General features: G+C 40.5%; 1 protein-coding gene across 1 annotated transcript; it reads right to left on the bottom strand.

Annotated features, from left to right (window-relative positions):
• Positions 1 to 1,220: 1,220 nt before the first annotated feature.
• CALM1 (calmodulin 1) lies at positions 1,221 to 18,000 on the bottom strand. Its single transcript, XM_063290219.1, has 6 exons — positions 17,674 to 18,000; positions 13,764 to 13,794; positions 10,535 to 10,678; positions 4,859 to 4,965; positions 2,667 to 2,802; positions 1,221 to 2,481 (listed from the first exon to the last, which is right to left on the bottom strand). Exons 1-6 carry the CDS (start codon positions 17,674 to 17,676, stop codon positions 2,453 to 2,455), a joined length of 450 nt encoding a protein of 149 aa, XP_063146289.1. The 5' UTR covers positions 17,677 to 18,000; the 3' UTR covers positions 1,221 to 2,452.
• Positions 18,001 to 19,829: the final 1,829 nt, after the last annotated feature.

Genomic DNA, 19,829 nt, shown 5'->3' with positions numbered 1-19,829 from the left:
TACATTGGAGCTGTGATTCTAGTTTTATAATTAAGAAAATTTGCTCCCTTATTTTTTCTGTTCAGGTTCATCTCCAGTCTGACAATAAAGAACAAGCCCACTAATCTGTCTTCCTAGAGGTAAACCCTTTGTGTTTCAGTGGTATATTTTCCTCTTCTGATTAGCTGAAAAAATTGTACTTCTGTTGGATTTTGTTCCTTTGATGCTTTTGTAATTTTTTAAAAGGGCAAATGCAGCAGCATGGAAAATATGGCTTGATTAAATCATGATGCTATCTAGACCTTCTGTAAAAATCCATGGATGCAGGAAAATTGTAGCAGAATGCTCATTTGCAAGCATGCAAGCTTTCAGATACTTGTCCGCTACCTTTTGTCATTTGATCCCATTTCTTTGGGTTGTCTGATCAAATTATGGCACGGAATTCCCAACTAAGAGTTTGACAAGTATGGACTTCCTTTTAAATACTTTAGAAACCTGTCACAGAATTTTCAAAGCAAAATGTTAAGACTTCTTAAAGATTCTTCTCACTCCTAATCCAAATGGTTTCATAGTTCCATACATAGCCCTTGCTCACATTTTGCTTCAGATAGACAACATTCTGCCTTCCATATTTTGGACAAGACCCGTAATTCTTTGCCATTGACCATCCTGGTTGGTGTTATTGGGAGCTGGAGTCCAAAATCTCTGGAGGCCATCAGATTGCTAATCTATGCACTAAAGAAATTTTAGCAAACAAGCTCCAAAACCCTCACATTCCCTATCCTCTACTTTGGTGTGTGACATAGTTAACTCTTTGAACAAGGCTTAGTTACAGAATTTGAAACCATCATTGTAGTCTGTAAAGTTACCTGTCCATGAACCAAGCCACTATGGCCTGTTGAAGAAAATATGTTTAGGACTCTGCATTATAGAGCAATGTATGGCCTGAATGCTTAAAACTCTTCCATTTGAATATATGCTTAATTCTAGGACTCTTTCGTTGGACCCTCACTTAGTCACCTTGCTAAATTTCTCACCTTTTAATAAAGCAAACTATCTTGCCAATATGCATCTCCACGCCAGACTAGCGGCTAGTGAATGTTTAAGTGCCCCTTCCTGTTAACTGTCAATTCTAGCATTACAGCTACCATAAACCAGGAGTAAAAAAATGATGCCACTTCCCTGCAGACTCCAGATGAGTCAGAATCAAACAAGCCAGTGAATTAAGATTGTCATAAAGATGAAAGGCAAGCACAAGTTCATTTATTTATAGCAAAGGTCTTGGGTTACAAGAGGTCAGTTCTTGCCATCTTGAAGAAACATTAAACAGGTTAAGTTATTGCATACATGTGCATTATAATTTAGCAGCAAGTCATTCACAGAACACATTTTCCTTTCGTACTGCCGCCTTACTTTTTTTTTTTCTTTTTGGTTTAGTCTCTCAAATTGTATAGAGATAAATCTTTTCGGCTTTTACAAAGCATGTAACACCACCTTTAAGTTAATGGTCTTTTATTGGAAAAAAGACTAGCATTTACAACTTGGAATGGACATAACTGTACTATCTTGAACATTGATGTTGATAGTTGTGCTGAAGTCCACCGGCTCCTCTGCCAGCTCCAAGTCTTGGTACAGTAAATTTTAAAAATGCGAGAGAGAGAGAGAGAGAGAGAGAGGGAGAGAGAGGGGGGGAGAGAGGAAGAGAGGGAGAGAGAGAGAGAGAGAGAAGGAGCTTGTACCCAAAGGTGCTCCTGCCCTTTGGTGAAGATTTTGTTAAAATTTTTGAGAACGGTAATGGCCCAACATCCGTTCCTCAATAGTGCAATGCAGACAATTTTAAAATCAATGTAGTAACACAGAAATGCCACCTATTTTCTTTTGGAAACAAACTACAGCTACATATTGGTGAGCCTTCTCCACCTTGGGTGGGGATGGGGGTGGGGATTGCCTCTAAACTTTTTCCAGTCCTCAGCCACTTTGCTACATACCACTTGAGGTATAAAACAATTTGAAAGTAACCAGCTATGACAATTTTATGATTACAGATTCAGCCAGAATCTACTTTTGGACAAAAGAGCGATTAGGCTTTTTTCCCTTGAAGAATTTTCTCCTTTTTAAAACTGTTTTAATACAAATGTCTGACTGTGCTCAATTGTCAAGCTGCATGCATGAAAAACTGGCCAGCCCAAACAGAGTAATAGTTATTAGCAAATGGAACTTTTTGAGGAGTTCACTAAGTGCTTTCTTATTTTTAAAAGGCAGTACAATTATTTATATTGGAAAAACTGATGGCTAACTTGATCTTTTGGGAACAGGACCACCAACCATTACATGCAGTTTGTGGACAAAAGGTATTTCAGCATTCAGTTTTGCTATACAGAAACAGAATGAATAAATGAACATTTTTTTGCAAGAGGTAAGTAAAAGATTCAATTTGATTTTTCTAGAGGAAAAAAGGTGAAAGGAGGTCTCTTCATTTTGCAGTCATCATCTGTACGAATTCTGAAAGAAACAAAGAAACACATTTTTGGCCATTTTAGAAATGAAACAACATAAACAACTTGTAATTTAGAAATCCCCTACCCAGCTATTCTAAGATGTACAAGATGATCAATCCACAACTTCTAATGCCCCACTTTGATTTCTGTTCTTTCAAAATGCTATAGTTACAGGAATCCACACTATACCTTCATAGTTGACTTGTCCATCTCCGTCAATATCTGCTTCTCTGATCATTTCATCTACTTCTTCATCTGTTAGCTTTTCTCCTAAGTTTGTCATAACATGACGTAGTTCTGCTGCACTGATATAACCATTGCCATCCTGGGGGGAAAAAAAAACAAATAGCAACAAATTGAGAGGAATATAAAGTTCCAGAAGAAATTTTCTACAAGACAACCAAATCTGGCAGATTCTCTGGAAATGAAAGATCCTGCAGGGATAACAGGACAGTATTTGCCTGTCAACCAAGTACATGTTTTGGTTACAGAAGTTTGTAGGTTCAGTCTCTGACACCTCCAGCCCAGAGGGTCAGGTCAGCTAATAGGAACAAGTTATCTCTTAGAAAGGTGCTGTAGCAATAGCTAATTCTGAGCTAAACTTGGAATAAGGCTGCTTTCTATACTATGTTGTTGGCAATGTATTAACTTTATCCTATGCATATTATCCAGAATTTAATTATATTGAGGTAATCTTATGGAACTGTGCAAAGCATGTATTCCAAATCTCTTAGAAGTGCAGGATTACCAGAAGAACAATAATCTTTTAGGATTATATAAAATGTCAGTGTTAGGCAAATGTAGTAAACAGCAGAAGAACCAAAGTTTAATTCAAATGCAAGTCCTCAAACTATTTTTTCTTTTTTGCCATCTTGATGAAAGCTTTGTAATTAGCCTTAGAATTAATGTCCCAGTGCTATTGCTTTTTTTCTTATACTGCAAAGAGAGTCTCCAATATAGAATTACTTCAAAAATGCCAATGAAGTTGTTGAGTATACCATCATCAAAAACAAATTATCAGAATGGAAACACGTGTCTTACTTCTTAATACGGTGGGACGTTTCTCTAACTCCACCTACAGCTTATCTGGATGACTAGATTACCTCCAATGACTTTGAAGTCCCCTAGAGAGCAGCAAGATATTCCCTCCCACGGAAAAAACATGAACAGAAACATTTTAAAAAAAAGAAACATGTACCATATGAGCATCCTAACAGTACCAATTGATCCAGAGATCTATGTGCTGAAAAATCAATTAAGATTGAATTTTAAGTTATTGGGTTGGTTCAGAATGCTTCTTTCAAAGGAGCTGTTAAAATACAACTCCTTGTTTTAGATTTCACAGGAAATTTGGGTAATTTTTCTAAAGGTCTAATAAGCCATGATTTATTGCAACTTTTCTCAACGTAGCACCCTCAGAAATGTTGGAATTGCAGCTCCCAGAAAGCCATAGTGCCTAAGAATTTTTGAATTTGCAGACCCAACATATCTGGCAGGTCTCAGGTTGGAATGACCAGCTATTTGGACTGAGATGGTGACATCCGATCCAGGCCAATGCATGAAGAATCTATTCTCTTGGAAGGTACAATTTACACCTTACATGCCGAAATAAAACATTATTCAGACTCTTCATTTAGTAGGTGAAGATGAGATAAAAATGGACTTTTCAAGTTTTGACCTTATTTGAATACAAAGAAAGAGAAAAGACTTGTTCACCAAACACAGGCAACTCTGATTCTGATATATACATCAACTTTGTAAGATGCACAACTTTGAATCAGGGAGACCTGGATTAAATTCTTCACTCAGCTATAGTGTTCCCAGAGAATCCAAATGACCTTCTCATACAATGAAACAGACACCAGCATGGCAAGCATTACTATTTGTTTCCCCAAGCAGTAAACATAATTCTACCTTAATCAAAGTCATTTCAATTATACACTACAGAGCAATATACTAGAGTGTTTGCCACTAAGCACACTCAATATGACTTGGGCGATTCTGGCTTTCTGTTAAAGGCATCTATACAATGCACTTGTTTTCACTGGCTATATTTTTTAAGATATGCATCTATTAAACTGTAGACTGTAAAAGGGTTTTCTTTCAAGATTTCAAGGATGCATTTGCAGAGTAACAATTACCTGTGTTCAAAACACTTTACAGTTCTCATCTTACACTGCTCTTCCAAATAGTTTTGTTAGAAAGATAAGTCAAATAAAGCAACCAGTTAGGGATCTGATTATGAACTGCAAACATTCAAAAACAGTGAGGCTTACTGGACTTTACTAGGAGCACATCTGCTTTCAGCTGCAAAGAACGTTCCAGAGAACCAGCAAGTTATGTAACACACACACACATCACAGTGAACCTTGACATCATACCTTATCAAAAACTCTGAATGCCTCACGAATTTCTTCCTCACTGTCTGTGTCCTTCATTTTTCTAGCCATCATGGTCAAGAATTCTGGGAAATCAATGGTGCCATTGCCTGTCAAAAAAAGAATAGGAAGAAAAAACATGTTCAAATGTATTTTCAACTCTATCAAACCACGATTTGTTCTGTCTTCTTCCTCTCAATCCATTCCTCTTTGGTTAATCCATTCCTATTTGTTCTGCAATTGGACTGTCATATATTCTTTCTACTTGAAATAACTACCTCAGTGTAGTTCTTTCATATTGTTCACTCAGTTTTTGTGTTCAATGTATGTTCATTCACCTATTTTTTCTAGACCTATCTCTTGTTTTATCAAACACTTAAATATCCAATTCCTATTGCATTCAACTTACTTTTATGCTTTTCTTGACATACCTAAGCTTCACTGCTGTTAACATTGTTATTCACTGCCTTTTTATCAGATTTACATATCTTAAAATTGTACTATCCATTCTGCCAAGGGACACAAATTTATCTGCTTGTTACAGTTCTTCGCCATTTATGTACAGTATAACTTAAAATTGCTCACTCCATTTTCCCTTTCAAACACCACTGCTCTTTGATATATCAATTTTAGATCCATACTCCTTGTTGCATTTAACATTCACTAGAAATCATGTGGGTTCTCAGCCAAAAAATATGGCTTTGTATGCATGCTATCAGTTTTTAAAGAATAGAAGTGTTAGTTGAAAGACTGGACACTGATCTGATCATTCAACATCCTAGGTAATCATCTTTAAAGCTCTACATGGCATGGGTCCAGGTTACCTAAGGGACTGTCTCACCCCGTTACATCAACCTGTCCCACCCGATCATGCAGAGAGGTCATGCTACAGCCCCCGTCCGTAAGAGAATTCCATCTAGTGGGGTCCAGGAGGCAGGCCTTCTCTGCAGCAGCTCCTGCCCTTTGGAACATCCTTCTCCCGGAAGTGAGGTTAGCCCCCTCCCTCCTGGACTTCAGAAAACAGCTGAAGACCTGGTTTTGCTGCCTTGCCTGGAGTGGGGAGGGGAAGAGCCATTCTTGGGGCTGGTTGGTTCCCTAGTTCTGCCAGAACTGGTTTTACCCCCTTATGGGTTGAATTAGATCCACCGTGTCTTAGATTTCATTGCATTTTACATTTATTGATTACTGGTAGTATTTATGATTTTATTGAATTTTAAATTGTTTTTATTGTGAACCGCCCAGAGTACCCCGTGTGGGGGAGATGGGCGGTGATAAAAATCTGATAAATAAAAAATAAATAAAAATCTTAGGGGTGTTAGAATAGATACCTAAGATGCAGCAGCTATACCTTAAGATTAGATGACTTAGCAGTAACATACAGAAAAGTAGCAACTTTCTCCAATCTATGTTTATTAAATACAAACCCCTTCATCTTCAGCTAGCTAGCTAGTTGACAAAGGCTGTTTCATTCGGTTTCTGCCTTTTTTCCATAGGAGACCTCCTTTATACCACTAAAGGTTTTAGATATAGAAGATGCAATTTCTTAGAAAAAATCAATCAGGTTTAATTCCTGCCTTCCTGAATTGCTTTGAACATATCAGATAGCTGATCCCAAATTTGTGCTCTCCAGATCAAACAACAGGTGGAAATTTTAGGGGTTGGGAAAGGCAGAAATGAGATTTATCTACTATCCGCTCAACTATGAACTCAAATTCTAGGTCTTTACATAATCCAGAGTCTCTCTCTAGTTTTAATGCTAACTTAACTTCACAGTCTTTCTATGATATTCTCCTTCAATGCCAGACTAAATTCAAAGGAACTGAAATCTGATTGCTGATCTTGGGAAACAGGTAGAAGACTAGACTGCAAGTGGTCAAGAAGGTCAACATTATGTTTTGTTTAGCATATTCCTTACAGTCAGTGGAGTGTCAGCACAATTTGAGGAACAGATCTACAAAATTCTCAAAGGTGTTTTTTTGGGGGGGTAGTATAATTGGCCCCAATAAAGGCTTTTCTTAAGCACTCTTCTGTATTTTTTAGATATATGACAAGACAAATTAACCAAGTATAAGCAGACAACTATTTTATTAATAGTTGGTTCTCATGTCTCCAACACACGATATATAGCTGTAAGCTTTCTCAAACTTGATGCCTTCCAGATATGGTTGGACTACTCCTATTATTCATAACCAGCATGCTGGCAGAGGATTATGGGAGTGAGTTATACCCTATCTGGAAGACAACAGTAGCGCTCCGTATCCCTTCCACTAAGTTATTATACCAGAAATAATTTTGTTGACAGGACAGGATGATATAGTTGTATGAACGTATGAGATATTCTTTGCAGAGTAGAAACTTCTTTCAGAAATCCGGATCACCTCTAATCAAGCTGTCTTGTTACAACATTCATACCACTCATCAAGCTCTTATATTGAACTCATTTGTTTCACAAGGGGATATGCAGGAGCATGACTGGGCTTCGATTCCACTTTTGCTCTGCTCCACAAGTATTCTTGTTAAGGACAAAAACATACTGGAACCTGCCTGAGTAGTTTGTGCTTTGAATAGGTATGGCAAAATGGGGGGGGGGGGAGGAAGACAAATTGCCAAACCAGGAATGGTATGTTTTTAACTTTGAGGCAATCTTTGACCCCCTCACACTCTAGGGAACAATACCCAGAGAACTCAAACATTATCATCAAATTAACACATAAAGTGTGACTGAGGGAGAAATGATTAAACAAATGTGTGAAGAATTATCTTATTAGTCACATCCAACTTTAATTACATATAATGCAGTCAGCTCAAATTTAGTTTTTGCTCTGGCCCATCTATTACTTTATGAAGTATCTCTCTCAGCAAGCCATTCAAAGATTTTAAGCAATGCAAATAACCTTTCTTTGGCAGCTCTCTGTGTGCTAAGTTTCTCCAACCATTCCTCACTATGCTAGGGTCCCAATCCTGATTAGGGCAGGTACCATGACAATGTATGAGAAGACTTTGCAGCTAAGGCAATGTGTAATTTGACCCAAAATACATAACTCCAATACACAATTATCTCACAGCAGGTAGCAGGAAGTAGCCAACTTTGGCTGATCTTGAAAATGCCTAGAAGGGTCAATGCTATTAGTAACAACAGGAAATCCCACGGCTATAGAGTGGGATGTTGAAAAACACCCAAGAATGCAATGGCAAGCCACTCTGATATTATCATCACTAGGAATCAAGCTCAACTCCAAGGAGATTATATCCCTTTATCTAGAAAGTTTTGTGGCAAAAGGGAAGTTGCACTACAAATTCACTTGCTGTTAAAACATCTTTTACCCAGAATTTAACCCTGGATTTAATTTAGATTTGGTGTTTATTACGACATGGCTGAAAAAGGGGGCGTCCATTTCTCCCCCAGCTACTCCATAGTACAGAGGGTAAAACTAGAGGGTAAGGAGATCGATAAGCTGTTGCCCATAAGGTTTCTATTTCACTGGCTCCATTTGAAAGTCTGCCAAATCTGAGTGCATTCTACTGCCTTTGGAGATAGGGATACTATTAGCATATTGTCTGTCCTGCAACCCAATAGTCTCTCTTCCTGAGCTAGCTGATGTGACCTCTGGCAAGGCATTGGTTTACTCCAGGCATTTTGTTCATTAGATGTGGTTTTCTGCTTGGGTGAAGCTGGTGATTTGAAGTTGGGGAATTCCGGTAACTCCACTGGCATGGACAGACCACCTCCTAGTGAGACTGGCAGCTGACGGAAATCTCAGTTAAAGCAATCCAATTCAGACACCCAATTTATTTGGGTATTTACCCTAATGCATTTAGGGAGTTTCCCATTTCACTTATTAGCTGCTGTGTTAGTGCTCTGACTAATCTATGAAACATAAGAGATGGCCTGAATAATGACTACTCTTTCCTCTCACACAAGACCAGACCAGTTTCAGCAAGAATGTGAGAACGATGAAGCCGATAAATGGAGCAACTCTTGGAACAGAGCAGATTGAACAGGGATTGAGATCTATTTGAAGGTTATGCAGCAGCTGGAGAGGCATTAAAAATGCTTACTTCTCTGCCAATACTGCATCCACATAAGAGGCCAACATTGCTTTTTTCATACAGCTGGTATCTTATTCACCAAGCTGTTGGAGATGCAGAGCCAGCATTATTCTTGGTGGGCAAAGTTGATCAGATGTGCTCCAGCACTTGGACAGCTCATAGGGAACTAAACTTAGCAACAGCTTGTCCTAATATTTGGATTCTTTAGGGCTTGTGTTCAAAGAGGCCGGATATCTGTATGGAGAGATGAGGATTACCACCTGATAATTTAATTCTTGCCTTTCTTGGCTGATTAAACTGTCCAGGTCAAGACTGACCCCGTGGTAAAGAGAATTAATGTGTCACTGAGAGGGATGTGTCCCTCATTGCATAAAGAAGGCAAGTGTGGTCTACGCAAAATAAACCTTCCCTCGACAATGGCAATCTATGCAATTATAGGCCAAACTCAATTATTCCATTTCTGGGAAAGATAACTGAGAAGGTCTTACAATTCCAGATACAACTGAATTATACTAATTATTGGGACACGTTTTAATCAGGCTTGAGGCTGGGAGATGGTAGTGAAAGTGAACAGATCACATTGGCGAGAGTCCTACGCCAGTATCTGATGTGGTGGAGTGCAGCTGTGCTACTTCTCCTGCACTTCTGGGAAAGTGTTGATACCATTAACCATGGTACTTTTTTGACCATCTGGTAGGACTAAATCTTGGGAGCACCATTTTGCAGTAGCTTTGGTCCTTCCACTTGGGCCCTGTCTGGGACATTATTGTTCAGCATCTGGCTGGCTGGCTATCATGTCCTATAGGGTTATAACTTGTCTCAACATCTATAAAAAAACTCCTGGGGGCAATAATTGGATGCCAGCAGCATATGGAGAAAACTTTCCCATGATACTGCTCTTTACCATCTAACTCCACAGAAGCAGTTAATACCCTTGAAAGTTGGGTTCCATTTAGGCCTAGTGTGCTTGTTGTGACCCTTCTTGAGGTAGTTGTATCTGGCGCTAGTTTGCCTTGGTTGTATTCCATCTTGTTTATTGCAACACTCACTATAAGGAGCTACTGTTGAAAAGTCAAAACTGCAATGGGTACGAAATGCAGCTGTCAGACTGTCACTAACAGACATCATGTGATGTCTGTACCAAAAGATGTGCTCTGGTTATAAATTGCTTATTGGACACAGTTTAGAGTGTTGATATGAAAGTCCTAAATGGCTTAGGTCCTACTTACCTAAAGACTGCCTCTCCCATTACAAACCTGTTTGCTTGTAAAGATCTGCAGGAAAGGCTTTATCCTGAATTAGTCTCAGGCTACAGAAGCAGCATATAAACTTAATAAATGAGTGACAGCAGCTTTGCCTGCTTCAGGACAGAAAAATAAAATTCTTAGCAGATATGCTGTATCTTCATGTGCATCTTCATGTGCTGTTTTTAATTTAGATTGCGCTCACACAGAGACATCCATAGCTGTCATTAATCTACAGAAGATTTTATTAGGAATATAAAGCACAGTTGTAATTAGCAGCAAGACAACATTCATAAATATCCTGTGATTTAAACATTTATCAAAATTCACTTAAGAATTATGTTCATGTAAGAATGGTAGCTGATTCATCCCTTCATATGCTTACCATCAGCATCTACTTCATTAATCATGTCTTGCAGCTCTGCTTCTGTAGGGTTTTGACCCAGCGACCTCATGACAGTCCCCAGCTCTTTGGTTGTGATGGTGCCATCACCATCTTTGTCAAATAAAGAGAAGGCTTCCTTGAACTCTGAGGACAGGGAAGAAAAAAATCATCACCACCAAGTAATGTGAAAGTATTGTGTGTGATGCTATCTGTCCAATGAATGATACCACAGTGAACAAATTAAGGGCATATTCCATCTTTTTGCAAATGTACACACACAAATGACATGTACGCCTGACAAACAGTATATAGGTCTACAGCTTTTCAAATTTGGACTGTATAAAATTGTGTCTTAGTAACATCCTCATCAGTAAAAGTGCAGTGGTCCTATGGACGCAAAGTGTATTGGGTAAGATGTTGCAAGATGAAAGTTAGTATGGAATAACTAGACAGGAGCAGGCATCCTGAGGCCCAAAAGTTATTATGGGCTACAATTACCACTGCACTGAGCCAAAGAATGAATAGTAATCCAAACCGTGTAAAAGGCATCCACTTTCATAACACCAGGAGGTAATTTTTGATATGAAATATGGAAAGGGGTTCAAAATCTCGCATTTAGTATATATGGAACCAGTCTCCTTTCCTCATCCTAAACTACAGTATATCACAAGAATCCAAAGTCCCATGTCCTAAGAAACCTGAAGACTGATGGGAGTAAGACATGATGAAGACACCTATGACATTACTGATACTTAGACAGATAACTATATTTATAGTGTATTGCATTCCTAATGATTATCAACCTCATTAACTCAAAAAAACCCTCTGCTTTTCTTTTTTGAAAGAAAAAATAAATGAATATAAATATTAGGGTCAAAGATAGGAGTTTCCTCTTAGACACTGCAGACATGGATGTGTTAAAACCTTTACATCATACCTTATACAATAATATTTGCAGTTATGTAGCAACTTGAGAGCCAGTTTGGTCTAGTGGTTAAGGCAATGGCCTAGAAACCAGGAGACAGAGTTCTAGTCCCGCCTTAGGCATGAAAGCCAGCTGGGTGACTTTGGGCCAGTCACTCTCTCCCAGCCCAACCCACCTCATACGGTTGTTGTTTGGGGAAAATAGGTGGAGGAAGGAGTATTAGGTATGTTCACCGCCTTGAGTTATTTATAAAAATAATAAAGGCGGAATAGAGAATAAACAAACAAAACAAAATCTCCTTCTTTCACTGCACTAAAACATAATGTCATCCAGTGAAGCTAAATAAAAGTACTTCACACAGCACATAATTAGATACAATATGATGTAATGGTAGAACTTTTTAAGGGGAATAGGCAAATTCATGGAGACTATCATGACAGCTATTTATTAGCTCTAGTGCTGGATGCCGTAAGTCTCTCAATACCAGTTGCTATGGAATGTAAGTACAAGAACTCATGTCATGTTTGTAGGTTTTCTGAAGACACTGTTCCACTGTGGAAAACAGGATCCTAGACTAGATTGCAAGAATCCCAGCAACAGAACATGAGCAAAGAATTCTGCACACAATAGACTACACTTTGGTTCAACAAGGTGATGTTCTTAAGGGTTCATTCACACCTGGGATCTCTTAACACTAAAACTGCAGCTTAATTATGTTATCCAGTCCTGAATACGCAACAATAATACATCAAGCTTCCTCAATTTGATGCCCTACACATATACTTGAAGAGTAACTCCCATCCCCCAAATCCGGCATGATCAACTGACATAATGGCGGAGGGGTGATGTCATCATGCAAATCACACAATTTATATATTTGTGTGCAATGTCATTATTTAGTTGGAAAAACTACTTTCAAGATTGGGGAGAATGTAAAAAGAGAGACACCCCTTAAGACAGAACTAGGGGCTTCCTGAGTCGTATCTCAGACTCTTAGCCATTATGCTACACCTGTTCTGCAGCATTACTGTAAGGATAACATGCACAAGGAGAAATGCAAATATATACATAGCTCTGAATGCAAGGTACGCAATATTCAGATCCAAAAATGGGAGAGTTGCTTGAGGTCTGGCATAGGCATGCTCATTATACCGGTTGGCAGCACCTTAAAGAAGCTGTGCCAAGAAAATAAGCACTAAGGAACAGCAACCAGGTATAAGCACATGTGGATGCCCTGTTGTCTGCTCCTTAATTCAACCATCTCATCCCAGGGAAATGTGCAGCTTTTTAAAGGAGCCATTGACACACCCACACCTCTCCCACCTCAGAACTAATATTGCATAATTCTGCTTCAGAGGATGAGCAGAACAGAAAAGTCACAAAAAGAAGAGCGAACAACTACTCAAGACTTATCAGCCCACTCTTGCGCTAGCTAATGCAATTGTCTAAAGACCCATAATTATTCTGTACTAGTTTTTCCCTTTGGTATATTTGGCCACAATCTTGTGCAAACCAAGCAGAAATTGTGATTTGATAAAGGAAGTAATAGATGAAGGGAAGGAATGTAAAAAAAAACAGCACTTGTTTGTGATTCTGTGTAAGTGGTCAGGAACTTCATCTAAATGCACCCAAAGTCTTGTGCTGCAAAGTCTTGTACTGTGAGCTTACCTAGGTGCAAGAAATCCTTACAGACAAATTTGACATGAGCCATCTTTTCTCTGAAAAATCCCAACCTCTTTAGTAATTTTGGGCTGTACATTTTTTAGCTTTTTGAACTCTTTTATTCTCAGATAAACGTGCCTTGATACAAACTTATAAAAACTGTCAATTTCATGGGGAAATGGTGTTCTGCCCAATAACCACCATCCAGTGCATCAGAAAGCCTCAGATCTTTAACCTTCAAGTACATGTCTTGATTGATGCCTAAGCAAATGTACAGAGGAAGTCAAAGGAACTTATCTGTTCCATAGTTGCCTTCTTTATATTTATACAGCAATAACTGTATACAAAAAAGGATGTGGGTTGCATAACCAACCAGTAGTTTTCAATTCCTATGGTAACCGGTTATCTAGGTGGAAATGGATATAAACATACACTCTCAGGAACATATTTAAATTACTGAACAAAAAACAATTTAAAGAGATGTTTTCTTCTCTTTTTAAAATCAATCCACACCAACAGGAATGTAAAGTCTTGAGAAAGAGCCAAGCAATGGCAGCCACCAAAAATGTTCTGCAATATTTTTGTATTCAGCATAAGTTGCTAGGCCAACAGAAACCATCTCCCTCCAGTTAGAATACTCACCAGCAATCTGTTCTTCGGTCAGCTGATCGGCCTATGTAAAGAATAGAAAAGTATTTCAGAACACTGTTTACCTGTAGCTATGTCAAAGCACGCAACGCAACAGCAACTCAGAGGCAAGATGACATAATATTATATTAGTGCTTAACACATCCAAGAGCAATTGACAATAATTCATTTTTCTCTCTCTCTTTAGTGGATGGTGCAAACAGAACTGAGATGGCAGAGGAGGAGGAAGAACATGAAGTACCCAGACAGAAAGCTGGCAAACACAAATTATTACTCTGATGGTCAAGAAACAGACCCTCCTCCCTCCAAATGCATTTTGCATCAGGGTTTCATTACAGCCATGAGATCGCTGGTCCTAGCACTAAGCAACGACTGACAAGAACAAGCCTGCAAAACACAGGCCACCTAACTGTGTCGACTCATGAAGTGATTTCCCTCCAGGAACTGTCTACATGCCATGGTATGATATATTCAGCGCTAAATACTTTCATTTAAAAAACAAACCTTTTGATAGTCTCATTTTTTGTCAAGAAAATCATTGGAACTTGCCAATCTATTACTTTTACAAATTAATCCGCTGTTTTGAAGCTTTAGGTACTATCCTAATCAATAGTCCCACTATGTAATATAAGACTAGGAAATATGGTACTTCTGCTCTGTATGACACTGCAAAGAGCTTAACCTACTTAATAGTGTAGTGGAAAAGACACAAGTATGTCTTTAAACCTGCCAATGAAGTTAGATTTTTTTTTTTTTTAAAGATGCTGAATTTGGAGAGATTATATTCTTATTCCAAGTACTGATTATGTCCTCCTTAAAGCTTTGTCTTCATAGCTACTTGACACTGCTAGAGTCATATCCAAATACGGACTTCTTGTTAAATATTCAAGGTGCATGGATGCCGAAGATGTGTCTGGAAGTTTTCTATGAAATTTGAAGATCAACAAATGCGTCAAAATCCTCCGCAGTTTGAAATCCTCTGCTGGCAAGCATAACTGACTTCACAATGCAGTGGCTTACCACTGATATAAGGACATCCTTAAAATAAGTTTAAGGTAAGCTTCTCATTAAAAAAAAAAGTTGCAGGATTTGTGCACACCTAATGAGCAACTCTGTCTGAAGTCTTCCCAGAATCCAGTTGGATTTTCTTTCGGTGAGGCAAGTTGACATAGTGATTTACATAACATATCAGAGCAATGCAGAGCAGGAAATTGAACCACACCTCAATAAAATGAAGAATGCAAATCAAAAGAACTAGTGTATATGAAACCCTCTGCCTATGATCTGAAGGATAAGAATCCAGGTTTTATACAATTCAAGTTTCAATCTTTTACATTTTTCATATAAATATGTAGCATCTAGCTTGATAGTTTAGGCAGCAAGAACAAATATGCTTTACTATGGCTACCTGATGAAAGTAGTTAACATCATGCAAAAGCAGCCACCCCGCCCATACAGATTATAAAATGGGGGGTGGTGTCAGATCTGATGATGTAACCCCTCCCAGCAGGCAAAAGGGAAAGGAGACCCACCTGGTATGGGCCATGATAGCACCTGGGCTTTTCCTTTCTAATATGGGAAATGAAAGCTGACATTTCAACCCTTCTCTTCTCCATATATCATACATTTCACAATATTGCAGCACTTCTACCTAAAATAAAATCTTGAATGAAGGCTAAAGATCATCAAATAAATGCTCTTGGGGGATAAAAGCAATGCCTGACCAAGGTAAAATCCAGCTGCACAAAAAGAGAAAATGAAACATGAGGCATCAATTTCTACAGTGCACTGGTACGAAGCAGCTTTCCCTAATCGAATGACTTCCAAGTGGGTCAGATCACAACGTGTGTCCAACACATTTGGAGGGCTCCACAATGGAAAAGGCTGGTTGAAAAGGCTTCCCTTGACATCCTGCTGCACAAGATGTAACCTTGTCTCAACAGCCCAGTTGTGATCCATTCCTTTTGGTACCCCAGACAGCTATTGTGTCAATTTTAGTAGACCGAGATACTGCCTTGTAAACAGGTCCTACCCCACTACTCCCCATTCCAAAAAATACTGAAATAAGCCCACCCACCCCCACACACACACAAACAGTAAGTGAATTTTTAAGAAGATTTTTGTTCAGGGCTTCTAGGAAATAATTTCCAGTTGCTACTGAAAACAGCATGGGTTTTTACCCTCTCCTAGCCTCCCACCCTCTTGGGATTAATAGGGTGGAGGCTCAAGAGGAAGAAGAGGAGACGACATGACGTAATGCAGCCTTCAAAAAAAATTTTTTAAAGCTTGCTGCATTTGAGGGGTTTGGAGAATTTTTTTTGTGGGGGGAGAAGCAGCGCAATAGTCGCAGAGGTTCTCCCTCCCCCTCTCCCTACGCAGTGCAGCTGGTGTAGATACTGACTGTTTCCATCATCCTTCCCCTGCCATCCTCCCAACCCTGAACTGCCACCTCCTTCAGCAAGCCTGGTCATCTACTTTCCTCACTTTATCTCCACAAGGCAAAAAAAGCACATGAAATCACCAACAGCACTATTTCCAATAAACTCAAAATCATGGATCTTTACATTGCATTTTCACAGGCCAGAACTCTGCTCCATCTGCAGCCATAGCAATACCATATGTTGAGATCCCATATGGTTCTAATCCGGAGCCTTCCAGAGGTGTGCTTCTGTGCATTCCCCATCAACCCCAGCCAGCAGAGCCAAGGAAAGCAGTAGCGCATCTGGAAGGCACAGGGCAGGGGAAAGCTGCTTCCAGATAACAAAACCCACCACTTCCTGAATTCATATCCAGCTAAATAATCCAAATGGCACCCGCCAAAGTACAAGATAAATTCACTTTAATATGGTCTTGTGCCCACAGAAGGCCAGATCCCTGTTTTCAGACCTCTACTCATTCCTACAGGAGGTACCCTGGATTTATTCTTTTACTGAGCATCTAGACTTAATTTTAGCCCTATCGTCTTCTGGAGGGGGAGGAAGGGCCGCTCCCCAGCTATAGCACAGGAAATCTGTTCTGGAGAAGCGCACACAGCACCTTGAGAAGGCTCTAATCACAGGCAAGGCGCGGCCACAGTTACTACCTCGCCCCCATGACGTGGGATGTCGAGACGAGAACCAGGGCGCACCTCCCGCGCAACTGTCATCCCGTCTCCATCATTGCCTCAAAGCCCTTGCAAATAAAAACAAAACAGGAGCTGCGACCGCCGCGGTGCCAAGCAAATATTCACTCGGTTCTCCACGCAATATCGCCCCCTGCCCGAGAATAGCAGATACGCCACTTTTCCGACCAAGCGATCTCTGAACTCTTAAGCATCCCCACCCAGCCTCGGGCGCTAACTGGGAGGAAACCGGCTTGCACTCCTGCAAGCAAGCGCCGAGAAGAGCGCCAGTTCCGGCAAGCGGTCGCGAGCTTCTCCGCACACAAGAGCCCAGCCGGCTGCTCCAGGGAGGAAGCGAGATACTGAAAAGCAAGTAAAGAGACCCGCGGGACGGCGAGTTTCAGGGCCGCTTGAACTTCGCCCGCAATCTCTCGCTCTCCTCCACGGCCGAAGTTAAAACTATAAGCAAAAGGACAACTGCCGAGGACTAAACGCTTCACCCCATTCAGGTACCCCATTCCCACCGTCCGTGCAAAAAGCACACACGCCCTCCAGCAGACCCCACGTTACCGGGCCCGCTCCTATGCCCGCTCCTAGAGCGCAGTCCAAGCTGCCGCCCTCGAAGCTGGCAGGTCGTAGGAGCAAAACGCAACCGCGTTCCAGTTCGGTTCCCGCCAAGAGTCGAAAGATCCAACAGCAGCTTGTAGAAAGTCAAGCGAAAAATCCAGAAGCTTCTCGTCCGTGCTTTAAAACAAAACCTGAGCAACAACAAAATCCCTCACGCGGTAGAGCCAAGCTACCTACCATTGCGGCTGGCGGCGTTGGCTGTCTGTGCCCTGGCGAAGGTGCAAAAGGCAGTCGGCAGCGAACAGCCTCACTTCCACCTCCCTTTGCCAGAAATGCTGTAGGTGTGAGGCTGCGCGGAGCCTTTTTTATAGGGAGCGGCGTATCCCTCCGCCAGAGCAGCGCCTTTCTGTCTCTTACTCTCCTCCCCGGACCGGGGCAAACGGCAGCAGAATGACTGCAGCAGGCATCTCTGCCCCTCCACGCCGCCTCAAGTCCTCCTCCGCTCACTCCCCTTTGCCAGCCGAGCTGGCCAGCGGCAGCTCTCCTCGAGGGGCCGCTGGACGGGCGCAATAGCAGCGGCCCCGCTGGAGCTTGCTGGGTTCTTGTTTCGGATGCTTGGCGGAACTAAGGCGCCTTGCGGGTCCTGCTAGTGTCCCGACACGCACCTCTGCTTCTGGGCAGAGAGAAAGGCAGCCTTCGGAAGAGCTGTCGAAAGATGTTGGCCTCAGAGCAAAATAAACCTTTTTGCCACGTGGGGCGGGCCTTACCAGTAGGCTGACAAGGAAAGCCTAGAAAAACTTAAAATAACTTGCGTGCTCTTGTGTATTGTCCGGAGAAAAATGGCCACTTAGGGAACTGTTTGCTGTTCTGGCGCCTCAGACCATAGCCGGCAGTTTTCAGGTTAGGACAAGAGGATGCTGTGGCTGTGCTGCTAAATTTTCTAATAAAATACCCTAAAAGTTGCACACTTACCTGAAAATCACCTCTGTGGAACTTACCTCAAGCTTGCACAAGCTTGTTTTGGGTGGGCAAGTGGGCATCAAAATAGAATGAGACAGTACATTTGCTGGGTGTGGGGTACACACCTACAATAGTGTTCCCCAAGGAGACCCTCTTCAAAGCTGTTGGACTACAATTCGCATCCTCCCAATCAGCTAGTTTCGTCATACTACAGAAGCTAGGAACGATATTCTGACCAAACAAGGCTACCAAAATAAGGAAGACTGGTAAAGATATATTTATATAACTCTGTTTAATTATTTATCTATGCTTGTGTATAAGTCTTCTCAGCAATGGGATTCTTGATATGGAAGTAGAGAAGAGCAGATGCTTCTTCACAATCAGACTTCGTATATGTATTTGTGTATGTTAAGGGATAAAATGTCCATTATCAATTCAATTGCGTGACTGCAAGTCCCACTACATTCCTGTACTCTGTATACCCTTGGAAGGTGATGCCAGATAATTTTAAGTAGAAAAATGGTGCAGGGAAAATCTGGAGAGTCCTGCAGATGCTATTATGTACAAAAAATAAAAACTAAGAGGCCTGATCGTATTCATCACAATGTCTTCCTTTCCGTTGTCTATCACTTCATGGTTCATTTTGGTAAGACCTTCAGTCAAACTATTGAGATGAGCTGAAACTTCAGAAAAGTTTTTCACATGCTCTGTCCTGGGTGTTGATTCTTCTGAAACAAAAGGGACTTCTTACCACTGAAATGAACAAAATCCCATTTTACTTTGCAGTAAATCAGGGCTGTTCTTTTAATCAGTGTGCTTCCATGCCCTTTGAAATACTTCAGTTGCAATTCTCAAAGCACTCACTTTGAAACATACCATTAACTAATGGTGATAAATTATTTGAGTACTGCAGACTTTGTTCTCTCTTTATAAAATAGAAACTGCTGGCTATCGTGTCTTCTGAGAACAAACTAACTGCTACTTCCCTTTGGAAATGCCATTATCCCCCCCTTGAAATGGATTCCAGCATGCACTTGCACTTCCATGATCTCAAGAGAGTCAAGTAGAGCTTGTTTCACCTACAGATATGTGGCCTTACACTATGATGTTAACTGATATTTATATACAGATTTGTCAAGGATAATTTTCAGCAGTATTTCAAGCTGCTTTGATTATATCACCATATTCTATGATGTATTGCCTGTAATTTATACTCTCTTGTCTTATAGCAAGATTTACTCAGGCAGCTCAGTGTTTTAAACACTGTCTTTGCTATTAAAAATATTACCTGAAGTGAGCCGAAGATATTTTGATGACTCTAATTTTCAGAAAATGACAATTCACAGAATACGGGAGAAGGACAAAACTAGTTCACCAATAGACTCATTTTAATCATCTGGGTTCACCAGAAATACCAGTTGAGTATTTTTGGT

Source organism: Candoia aspera, chromosome 1 (assembly GCF_035149785.1).
Source record: "Candoia aspera isolate rCanAsp1 chromosome 1, rCanAsp1.hap2, whole genome shotgun sequence".
NCBI lineage: Eukaryota > Metazoa > Chordata > Lepidosauria > Squamata > Boidae > Candoia > Candoia aspera.
Note: the sequence above shows the minus strand (reverse complement) of the source record. Positions and strands in the feature narration are given on the sequence as shown.

Excerpts from the sequence above, each read along its gene's own strand:
- CALM1 (XM_063290219.1), bottom strand. Across the intron at positions 10,679-13,763 it reads GACCGAAGAACAGATTGCTG|AGTTCAAGGAAGCCTTCTCT; the intron begins GTGAGTATTCTA and ends CCCTGTCCTCAG. Across the intron at positions 2,482-2,666 it reads TGGACAAGTCAACTATGAAG|AATTCGTACAGATGATGACT; the intron begins GTATAGTGTGGA and ends TGTTTCTTTCAG.